This window comes from Lepidochelys kempii, chromosome 1 (genome assembly GCF_965140285.1).
Source record: "Lepidochelys kempii isolate rLepKem1 chromosome 1, rLepKem1.hap1, whole genome shotgun sequence".
Lineage (NCBI taxonomy): Eukaryota > Metazoa > Chordata > Testudines > Cheloniidae > Lepidochelys > Lepidochelys kempii.
In genome coordinates, this window is record NC_136380.1 from 241,590,403 (window position 1) to 241,602,896 (window position 12,494).

The 12,494-nt window shown below is 41.9% G+C and overlaps 1 protein-coding gene across 1 annotated transcript in view; it reads right to left on the minus strand.

Moving 5' to 3' along the window:
- Positions 1 to 12,494, minus strand: part of CACNA1C (calcium voltage-gated channel subunit alpha1 C) — a 704,641-nt gene that overhangs the window by 235,501 nt on the left and 456,646 nt on the right. The window contains exon 6 of the mRNA XM_078849824.1: positions 3,159 to 3,320. Coding sequence (XP_078705950.1) covers positions 3,159 to 3,320 — 162 coding nt within the window. The remainder of the gene's footprint in view (positions 1 to 3,158; positions 3,321 to 12,494) is intronic.

Genomic DNA, 12,494 nt, shown 5'->3' on the forward strand with positions numbered 1-12,494 from the left:
GAGGAGTTCGGAGGGTGGGAGGGAGATCAGGGATGGGGCAGGGGTTTGGGGCACTGGAGAGGGTCAGGGGTCCAGACTCCAGACAACGCTTACCTCAAGCAGCTCCCAGAAGCAGCGGCATGTCTCCTCGCCGGCTCCTATGCAGAGTTGCAGCCAGGCAGCTCTGCGCACTTCCCCGTCCACAGACACTGCCCCTGCAGCTCCTATCGGCCTTGATTCTCAGCCAATGGGAGCTGTGGGGGTGATGCTTGGGGTGGGGACAGCGTGCGGAGCCCCCTGGCTGTCCCTACGCATGGAAGCCAGAGGGGGGACATGCTGCTGTTTCCGGGAGCTCTGCAGAGTGGGGAAAGCCCTAGACCACACTTCCCGGCAGGAACTTGAGGGCCGGATTAAAACGTCTGAAGGGCCAGATGCGGCCTGAGGGCCATAGTTTGCCCACCCCTGGTTTAAAGGCGTCTGCAGATTTTTCTGATAAAGTAAACAGAAAAATTGTGCAAACTTAAATACCAAAGCCTTAAATGCCAAAGGCTACATGTTCTCTTCTTTGGGGACAGAAGTAGAGCTGGGCAAAATTTTTGGCCTGAAAGCTTTTTCCAGTAAAAAATGCAGATTTGTCAATACTGAAACTTTTCATGAATTTAGTCAGATTGCTTTGGTTAAAAAAAAAACAAAAACAAAAAAAAACCTAAAAAAAAATTCTGAAAAAAATCAAAATATTTCCTTCCTATCAACATTCCTGAAATGAGATGCTTCAGTTTGAAATGACTTTTTGTTTTAAAATTTCCTTTAGTTTAATTTCAATTTTTATTAAAAGCTCAAAATCAAAATGAAGCTTTTGGTTGACCCAAAACATTTTTTTTTAAACTTTTTGATGTGTAAGAAATTTTGAAAAAAATTGGTTTTGGTTTGACCCAAAACTAATTAAAAAAAATGTTTTAACGTGCCACTGAAGCAAAAAATCCATTGTTTTCGCAGCCATAGGCAGAAGCTTACAGACACATTTTCAGAATGGGCACTTCACACTTCCCTAATGCAGCCTCACAGGCATGGCCTACATCGGAAAAATGCATTGTGGCAGAAAAAATGTTGACTAAAACATTTTAACTATAAGGGTGTTACCATCATTTTGCCCTCAGTTTGGACAAAGACAGTCATGTTTAAAAATGTCTTAGCTGGTGATGGTTGGCTTTAGATCCTTCTAAACCTGGAAAATCCCATTAAAACAATTGCAAAAATCAGAGTGTAGGAAACTCAAGTTTCCACTTAGCTCAGCAGTGAGTGGTGATATATAAATGTCTAAATTAGACAAATACCGTAGCAAACTGTTCTTTTTGATTCCAGAGCTGTCTATAGGGCCACTCACACCAGCATCACACAAACACACACACACATCAATCACAAAATTCCCAAAATAGTGCAAAGGAAATTGTGAAACTGTCTAAACCCAGCACAGCATCTTGGAGCAAAACCTTAGAGTTTTTGCTTTCTTCTAGCTGGTAAATCAGCAGCACCCAAGTACCTCCCTGCACTATCAGGGCCAAATTCATCATTGCTCTACACCTTTTGTTGTCATATACACACCAGTGCACAGATACTGCCTGCTGGATGTTTAAACAGTACCAGATCATAATAGTAGCATTTGATACCCTCTCCATTCTGAAAACTGACCATTTATTCCCATCCTTTGTTAACTGGTTAAAAGATAGGAAACAAAGGATGGCATAAATGGTCAGTTTTCAGAATGGAGAGCTGTAAATAGTGGTGTCCCCCCACGGTCTGTACCGGGACCAGTACTATTCAACATGTTCATAAATGATCTGGAAAAAGGGGTAAACGGTGAGGTGCCAAAATTTGCAGATGATACAAAACTACTCAAGATAGTTAAGTCCCAAGCAGACTGCGAAGAGCTACAAAAGGATCTCACAAAACAGGGTGACTGGGCAACAAAATGGCAGATTTCAGAGGAACAGCCGTGTTAGTCTGTATTCGCAAAAAGAAAAGGAGTACTTGTGGCACCTTAGAGACTAACCAATTTATTTGAGCATGAGCTTTCGTGAGCTACAGCTCACTTCACATCTGATGAAGTGAGCTGTAGCTCACGAAAGCTCATGCTCAAATAAATTGGTTAGTCTCTAAGGTGCCACAAGTACTCCTTTTCTTTTTGCAAAATGGCAGATGAAATTCAGTGTTGATAAATGCAAAGTAATGCACATTGGAAAACATAATCCCAATTATACATATAAAATGATGGGGTCTTAATTAGCTGTTACCATTCAAGAAAGAGATCTTGGAGTCATTGGGGACAGTTTTCTGAAAACATCCACTCAATGTGCAGTGGCAGTCAAAAAAGTGAACAGAATGTTGGGAATCATTTAAAAAGGGATAGCTATAAGACAGAAAATGTCATATTGTCTCTATATAAATCCATGGTACACCCACATCTTGAATACGGTGTGCAGATGTGGTCGCCCATCTCAAAAAAGACATATTGGAATTGGAAAAGGTTCAGAAAAGGGCAAAAAAAATTATTAGGGGTCTGGAACGGCTGCCGTATGAGGAGAGATGGGACTTTTCAGCTTGCAAAAGAGATGCCTAAGGGGGGATGATAGAGGTCTATAAAATGACTGGTGTGGAAAATGTAAATAAGGGAGTGTTATTTACTCCTTCTCATAACACAAGAACCAAGGGTCCCCAAATGAAATTAATAGGCAGCAGGTTTAAAACAAACAACAGGAAGTATTTCTTCACAGAACGCACAGTGAACATGTGGAACGCTTTGCCAGAGGATGTTGTGAAGGCCAAGACTATAACAGGGCTCAAAAAAGAACTAGATAAATTCATGGAGAATAGGTCCATCAATGGCTATTAGCCAGGATGGGCAGGGATGGTGTCCCTAGCCTCTGTTTGCCAGAAGCTGCGAACGGGTGACAAGGGATGGATCACTTGATGATTACCTGTTCTGTTCATTCCCTCTGGGGCACCTGGCATTGGTCACTGACGGAAGACAGGATACTGGGGTAGGTGGACCTTTGGTCTGACCCAGTGTGGCCGTTCTTATGTGCTTATGTTCTTTGCACTGGAGTAAATGTTACACAAGGTGCAGGGCAACAGTGAATCAAGCCTCCAACCCACTCCCCCACACGTAACACATCTCTTACCCGGTAATCCGCCTTGCACTAAGTAGCAGGTCTTGTGCATCTTCCCCATGAATAGCTCCAGTCCAATGATGGCATAGATAATTATGACAAACAGCACCAGCAGGGCAATGTGCAGCAAGGGGACCATAGCCTTGATAATGGAATTTAAAACCACTTGGAGACCTGCAGAAAGGGAAGAAGGCAACACTATCAATAAGAGAACAAGCCAAAGCTAACACAGCCATCGAGGACTGTAAACTACAGAAAAATGCTTCATTTTTATTGGGCATATAATACCAATCCCCGTCCCCCAGCATTTGCTAAACTGATAATAGTGACTTACATTTATACAGCACCTTTCATCCAGAGTGAGCCCAGAGTATTCTACAAACTTACCACAGCAAACCTGACTTACAAAGTAAACTACTGAAGGGATCGTTTCACCTACCACTGAATGCTACCACCTCTGGGATGGAACACAGAAGCTGTTTCTGAAGATTCCCAAAACTCTGTTATAAGGTGTTCCTCAGGGGATATATCAACTCCTCCTCCTCCCTCTCAGCGCCTCTTGTCCACCTCTGGAAGGGAGGGGGAGGAGTGGGGACGAGGCGCGCTTGGGGACAGGGAGCGGAAAGAGGCAAGGAAGAGGCGGGCAGGGATGGGAAGAGGCGGAGCGGGGGTGGGGGTTTGGATGAAGGGGTGGAGTGGGGGCGGGGCCTGGTGGAAGTGGAGGTTGAGCACCCCCTGGGACAATTGGAAGCCAGTGCCTGTGGGTCTGGGAATCAAGAAATCTGGGTTCAGGGTTCTGGCTCTGCCACAGAGCGTGACGGTGGGAAGTCACTTATGGGCTGATTTGCAGTGGGTGCTGAGCATCCATAACTCCATTTGAAAATGATGGGACCTGAAGGTTCTCAGCACCTTGGACTTCTCTGTGCCTCCGTTCCCGCACTTCTAAAACACGAATAATAATATCTACATCACAGGAACACTGTAAGGTTATTGGAAATTCACTAATGTTTACAAAGTTATAAATCCTCAGTTGGATGGTGAAAATACAATAAATAGCACAACATTATTATGCTATTAATGTTGGGAGCGAGGAGAAGGTTCCCAATGGATGTCTTAAGTAAAATAAAAAACCACTTTCCCACTCCACAATGTAAAATCACTACATGGGAAACGGCAGAGAGAGGTCTGAACCAAACCCTGAATTTGTCTAATTCCAACAACTTTATGAAACTTCAGATCAGGATCCAAAATTTGCGGCTTTATAATATCCTACAAGTAAGCAAAGGAAGTTCTTAATTGTCAATGAGTTTAGAGGCCTCACCAATTCTAAATGTAGTCAAGACTTGGAGGTCAAGTATTCTAAGACCCTAGTCTTATATTATTAATCATTAATTATTATTTTTATTAATTTATTTAACATTCATAAGAGGATTTCCCCAAAGCATTTGAGAGGAAAGATAACCATGATGATGCATAAAAAGTGCTCTCTTTTTAAACATACAAAATGTATGTCTATCATCAACCTCTCCATTAAAGTGCTCAAGTATACTGCAGATATACTGGGTAGGCAATGTTAGTTCAAACCATTGCACCTTCTGTTAAAGTGGTGGTTGTAAAAAATCAAAAGCTTTCACCATAAACAGGAGACGGTAAGGAGTTCAGACAGCCCGGGAGAACTGGTATCACCAAGAGATTTATATGGGCTTCTACTTGGTTACTTAGAACAAGCTTCTCTACTATAATAAACCAACTTTGAAGAAAAGACGAGAAAAGCTACTGAATAATGTTATCATGAATTAATGCAAGTGCTTTGCAGTATTCCATTAGGACAAACTGTTTTCAAATCCAAATGATTCCATTAATTAGCAAATTGTACACACATTACTGTTAAAGTATTCACAGAGGTTCTAGAAGTTGAAAACTGCTAACAACGTAGCAACTTTAGAGGTGTCAGCTCAAAAAAATAATGCCAGAAGCTACTTGCAGGAGAAAAAAAAATCACTCACAACATTTATCACCATGTGTCCGGCATTGTTGACAAGTTATCACAGTATTATTTTTCTGAGTTCCTGCAGCCCTGCAACACAAACAGATCTCTTTGACTCACAAGGAGTGTCTGAGGACCCAGTCGTGGAGTGGCAGAGGAAAGACAGAGGGATAGCAGAGAAAGAAGAATGGGAGTAGTCGAGGGAGGACAGTGGAAACAGCAGTACAAAGAGATTTTCTTTTTAAAATTAAAAAAAAAAAGCCATTGAAATGGTCTCGATCTTAAAGAGGCAAACTCTGAGGTCTGTGCCAGTCCTGAATAGGAGGGCTGCCACTGGTTAGATGTGTCTGTGCATTGGGGGAAGTTGGTACAAAGTTTCCACCGCAGGCCAGAGTCTATGACCACCAGTGGCTAGAGGAGCCCCTGCAAACCCCTGGAGGAGGAGAGGATGGGAGAAACCACATCTAAACTGTTCCTCTGCCCCAAGCTCCATCTGTTCCCACTCTCCCCATGCTGCCATGCACAGAGCTCACCCAAACTGGGAACTCACAACATGCAAGGGAGTGAACCCACTCCACCACTCTATGCCCCATCCAGTCCCCATTCTCCTGTACAGCGAACCATTCAAGTTACAGTTTCCCCCTGCAGGCATGGAGAAGGTGCCAGGATATGCCACTTACAGAGAAAATGGGTAGTATTTACTCATAAATACATTCTAAAATTAAACTGGAACGGTTTGTTATCTGGCAAGACCAAACTCCAGATTCTGGATTTAAAAAAGAGGAATACCATCAACTGTCCCACTACGGCAGAGCGGAGAGCTGCATCTTTACACTCATAGGTGCTGGAACTAGGGATGCTGGAGGTGCTGCCGTGCCCTCTGGCTTGAAGTAGTAATAACAACCCAATCACATGGTTTCCACCGTCAGCACCCCCACTATGTCTCCTGTACCAGTGCTTACACTGCTTTATAGAGGTTAGTGATGCCATTCACTAATGCAGGAGAAGTAGAGAGTCCTTAGGTCTGGCAAGTGAATATGAAATGATGTTCAAATATTTGTTGTTTTTCAGTATATTTATTTATTTGTGGAAACCCCCACAATGTGCTAGACACTCTTACACATTCATGAAGGGATGGTACCTATTCTGAAAAGCTCTCAGGGATGGATAAATAGACAGGTGGGTAGAGGCTAGGAAAGGGAAATCACAAAAATAAACTATTTGTAATTTTTCAGCCTACTCTTTTATTCTGGTAAGAATTTAAGATCTTAAACACCTTTTAGTGTTTATTTCCAAAGCACTTCTGTTTACCTTTAGCAGACTAGTGTGGCTGCATGCTGTTGCCTGAAATTGACTCCATAAATGTTTCAGCAAGCAAAACATGTTAGTGGCATTCTCTGGGCTCCCAGACTACAGTATTTATGTACACTGATAAAATGTTAAAAATATTTATTATATAGGAACATCATCACTTTTTTTTTTTTGCCAGATCAAGGTCCCTATGACCTTCTAGAGGAAAGCAAAGAAGCAAGATTTAGTGTACAAAACCACCCATATGCCTGTGGAAGGGAGGGATTGGGGTCAAATACAGCATGGTCCCTCTTCAAAGCTATGGACAGTCCTCTGTAGGTTTAGGATGCCAGAGCTGGGGTGGGAGGGGTGGATTCAGGGAGCAGTTGCTTGGTGCTGTATATTCCCCTCAGGACTATGGGATCAATCCTGTGAGGTGCACTCTAGCCCCAAAACAGTTAAGAACATTCTTAACTTTAAGCATGTGAGTAATTCCACTGAAGGCAACGGGGCTACTGACATGCGGTAAGTTAAGCACGGGCTTACGTGCTTTTTTGCACCTTGGGCAGAACGCTCAGCACCTTGCAGGACTGATCCCTACCTAGATTTCTGACTGGAAACCCGCACAGGAGCTAAGGCAGAATTATCTCACAGAATCAACCTCCCTGGCTTTTACTGCACTACTGTAGCGTGTAGAGGAGCACTCTGTGGAAGCTTGACTCCTGAAGACCTGCGCTGTCAGAGGAGGGGGAGTCTGGGTCCTCTGTTCATCTCCTGCAGGAGCAGACACTGTGGCTCAAACGAGAACACTGGAGCCAACCATTACAAATCCCTGGGCACTGCTGCTCTGTGAAACATATCCAGGGAAACTAGTAGAATGCTGGTCTCAGAAAAGGCAACTGGGCCTTTTAAAGAGGAGCTCTCTTTGGCAATTTCACCTACCTTTACTTTTGGACCAAACCTGGTTTACTGGGTGTGGTGTTTTCTTCTTTTAATCTTATTAATCGTCCATTTTTTTCCTACAAAGCTTTCAGTCTGAACTAGCGCGCAGCACTCCCTGCCTCAGTTCATTGTCACTTTATTCAGGGCTAGATTTTTATTCAGACTACATACCTGCCCAAGTGAGTAAGAGCTCCCATTGCACCTTGGCTTGGGACCAGGCACACAGAAAAAAATGGAGCTACTCACCACTTACTCCCTGGAGCAGGTGAATGGGAAATGGCTGTGGAATGGGTAGAGTCTTGGCTCTCCTCCTGCCCCTATCCTGGCCAAGCAGCTAAGCCAGTACCAGGAGCAAGAGGAAAGAAAGCAAGGGAGAGGGGTATGGGCAGTAGTAACTTGCTACTGGTATCGTCCAACAGAAAACTAACACCTGGGAACAAGGACGAAATGGAGGGAACTGAGACTAAAGAGGTGTTTGAGTCAGAATGGCTCTGGGGTCTACTCCTGGGGTGGTACCATTCTTTAAGATGCATCTCTGTGATGACCCACTTGAAGAAAGCCATTACAGTACCATTTCCAAAGCATGAGATGGATAATCGATAACACACCACAGGGTGGGGGTTCATCAGTGAATATACACAGGGCTCGGCTAAGAAATTGGGGAGTGCTTAACTGATATCTGTAAGAGCATAGCAGATTTGATCCAGATTTCAGAGGAAGACTGGAATGTGACACAAATAACTCCATTATTTTGTCAAAGTGTCAAGAGACAAATGCAGGTCATTTTAAATAAATACATTTCAGGAAATGTATTGAGGCTAGTTTCGAAGATTTTCCTCACAGACCATCTTAAATGAATACATTTAAAACGGTCTGCAAGGAAAATCTTGGAAACTTTCCTCATTATTGTGGCAAGAAAAACCTGGAACTGCACTGTTTAGTTCAGGATAGTCCTACAGCAAGGATTCAGGCAGGGGAGGTCAAGCTTAACTAACCCTCTGGAGTCTTGGACGATACTACTGCCATGATGGATAATGGAAATTCAATGGACATGGCATACTTTGGTTTTCAAAAGTTAGGGCTGTTAAGTGATTAAAAAAATTAATCGTGATTAATCACGTGATTAATCGTACTGTTAAAAAATAATAGAATACCATTTATTTAAATAATTTTGGATTATTTTTTACATTTTCAAATATATTAATTGCAGTTACAACACAGAATACAAAGTGTACAGTGCTCACTTTATATTTATTTTTGATTACAAATATTTGCACTGTAAAAACCAAAAGAAATAGTATATTTCAATTCACCTAATACAAGTACCGTAGTGCAATCTCTTTATAATAAAAGTTGAACTTACAAATGTAGAATTATGTACAAAAATAACTGCATTTTTCAAAAATAAAACAATGTAAAACTTTAGAACCTACAAGTCCACTCAGTCCTTCTTCTTGGTCAGCCAATCACTCAGACAAAAAAGTTTGGTTACAATTTGCAGGAGATAATGCTGCCCCAGTCTTGTTTACAATGTCACCTGAAAGTGAGAACAGATGTTCACATGGCACTGTTGTAGATGGCCTTGCAAGATATTTATGTGCCAGATGTGCTAAAGATTCATATGTCCCTTCATGCCTAAACCACCATTCTAGAAGTTCTGATGAAGGTTTCTGCTCGATAACAATCTAAAACAGAGCAGACCGACACATGTTCATTTTGATCATCTGAGTCAGATGCCACCAGCAGAAGGTTGATTTTCTTTTTTGGTGGTTCGGGTTCTGTAGTTTCTGCATTGGAGTGCTGCTCTTTTAAGACACCTGAAAGCATTCTCCACACCTCATCCCTCTCAGATTTTGGAAGGCACTTCAGAGTCTTAAACCCTGAGTCAAGTGCTGTTTCTATCCTTAGAAATCTCACATTGGTACCTTTTTTGTGTTTTGTCAAATCTTCTGTGAAAAAGTTATTAAAACGAACATGTGCTGGGTCATCATCCAAGACTGCTATAACATGAAATATATGCAGAATGAGGGTGAAACAGAACAGGAGACATACAATTCTCCTCCCAGGAGTTCAGTCACAAATTTAATCAACACATTATTTTTTAAATGAGCATCATCCGCATGGAAGCATGTCCTCTGGAATTGTAGCCAAAGCATGAAGGGGCATATGAATGTTTAGCATATCTAGCACGTAAATACCTTGCAATGCCGGCTACAAAAGTGCCATGCAAATGCCTGTTCTCACTTTCAGGTGACATTGTAAACAAGAAGCAGTCAGCAGTACCTCCTGTAAATGTAAACAAACTTGTTTGTCTTAGCAATTGGCTGAACAAGAAGTAGCACTGAGTAGACTTGTATGCTCTGAAGTTTTACATTGTTTTGTTTTTGAGTGCAGTTATGTAACCAAAAAAAAATAAATCTACATTTGTAACTTGCAGTTTCACGATAAAGAGATTGCACTACAGTACTTGTATGAGGTGAATTGAAAAATACTATTTCTTTTGTTAATCATTTTTACAGTGCAAATATTTGTAATAAAAATAATAATATAAAGTGAGCCCTGTACATTTTGTATTCTGTGTTGTAATAGAAATCAATATATTTGAAAATGTAGAAAAACATCCCAAAATATTTAATAAATTTCAATTGGTATTCTATTGCTTAACCATGCAATTAATCGCGATTAATTTTTTTAATCACAATTAATTTTTTTGAGTTAATCACGTGAGTTAACTGCCATTAATCGACAGACCTAGTATTTGGACAAGGTTTCACATCAGAGTTCAATGGTTAAGGTCATGGAGTAGGAGGCAAAATAGGGCACAGGACAGAAAATTGGCTTAAGGTGCAGAAGGCAAAGGAGAGGCAGTGGTGGACACTGTCAGGATGGAACACACTGGTTGTTGCAGGACTAGTAATGTAATTTCAGCATACACCATTTAAAAAGTCATGTGCGTTGGTAAAATGGGATACTCTTGATTCGTGTGCTTCCATGGTGTCATGTCTTCTTTATGGTTTCTAATTTTTTTAATTGATTTTCCAATTGAAATCTACCCAAAAAGAGAAGAATAGAAAACAAGGGGATGTGTGTGTGTGTGAATACAATTATTTTATACTTATAGAGTCTTGTAACACAGTCGTCACCTCAATCCTTTTAAGCCAGGAAGGAATAGCAAAACAAAAACAAAACCCAGCTCTTTCTTCAGTCTGTTTTCTTCCTAGGAGGCACTTCATCTTTCATTGTTCCCTTTTTGTCAGGGCGACCTAACTGAAACAACCACACAATAAAAATTCCCCTCAGCAGGGTGGCCACGCAGTCCCAGTTTTACCCTGTGTAAGGAAAAAGAACGGACAAAGAAGAGGGCGTGCTATGATCCACTCCCTTAGGCTCCAGATCTCTCCTCTCTGTTTGGAAGAAAGCTCTACTCCCCTTTCTTGGGACCACCTTTCTACCCCACTGGAAGCTTTAGGGGTTTTGTGACTTCCTTGTGCATGAGGCTCAGCTGTCAGCTTCACGCATCAACTGCTTAAGGGCCAAAGATTTCTGCCCCTCTCTCCAGGCCCACACCTAAGGCAGTCCCCCTATGGACTGAGCTATTCCAGTCCAGTGAAGGTTTAATCCCTTCATCATTCAACAAACAATGGGGTACCTATACCCCATCACAAGTCTTGTATATATAGTCTTTCATCCTAAAAGATTATGCTTTGCAAATAACATAGCATCAGTAAAATTCAGTCATGTCCGGGCTGCAATGTGGCAGCCAACTACACACAGCATATTGAAAGCCATTAGAAGAAGACTATTTTGGCCACGAACACAGGACAAATGCTGTAAGTTAAGTAGAAGAATATCTTGAATCAAGCCTGGAGTGTGCCTTTAACATGCAGCTGGGCAGAAGGGATGCAGATATTTATTACCCTACCAGGGATTCTAAGAGTTGTGCTGTCACTGAGGTAGGTATAATGCGTGCAGAAGCTTTGGGAGCTTGCAGGTCAGCATGACTGTTGTCATACCCTTTCCCATGATGTAGCATGGGCTTCCAGCTCTCAGTGTGGGGCCACGATTCCTCTGGGGACACTACTGTCACCGCTCTCCTGGAGAAGTCTTGGTGCTCAGTACAAGCACTAGGGCTGTGGCTGGTCCCTGCACAGGTCCACCAATGGACAGGCTTTTTGTGCCCTCCCCTGGCACATCTACACAGAGCCAAACAGTCTGGCCCCAAGGCTGAAAAATGACTCATTGAGATGATCCAGTGACACTTCTACTCTGAGCCTGTTCTCACTCAATCACAGCTTTCTCAGAAAAGTACTTTAGAGGTTGGAACTCAAACATAGAAGCAAATTTTGGACCCAATTACTGAAACCAATGGGAGTTTTGCCATTGACTCCAATGGGAGCCATTTGTTTAGAAAGTTTGACATACAGCATTGCAGCCAGGCTTGAATTATGTGAGCATGAAAAAATATGGTTAAGAAATGTTTTGGTTGCTTTTTGTACTCAGATAATAATAAAACAGCGTATAAAACAACTTTTAGAACTGTAAAACTAGCATGTACATAACTCTGAAAAGGGACTGCATGCTTTGCCTTATTTGAAGAAAGAGGGTTTTGAAATAAAGAATAGTGGCAGTTTCAAGATTATGCTCTGAGCATTGGATAGTAATAGAGATAGGCTCCAGGCACAAGATATGGATCAGGATTTTGAATACATCAAAGTTTGAGTGGAGGGCTCGTGGAGTTTGGGTTACAAGCATCTTTCCCCAGTATGTCTGTTTCCTCAATTTTGGGGAGCACATCAAAATGTTATTTTTATATAGTTCTCACTTATACTCTTAGCCCGTTGAAATGAAAGGATTTTAGCTCTTATGGTTTGCATTCAACAAGTTTATATGTCCTCTAAATACCACAGAATTTTTTAGTTGGGGTGAGCTCTGGGCAGCATCCTGTTCCTGCAGCAATAATCCTCCTTAACTGCAACTTGTCATGTGCATGGAGGTTTGTAAAACGTAAAAGCTAATAGTATAACAAATTCAAACAATGATCTCGTAAATGTAAAAGTGCGTTCTGGGATGTGTATATTACGGCAGTCTTTACTTCCTGGGAAGACTGCAGCATCTACTGGGGACATGTT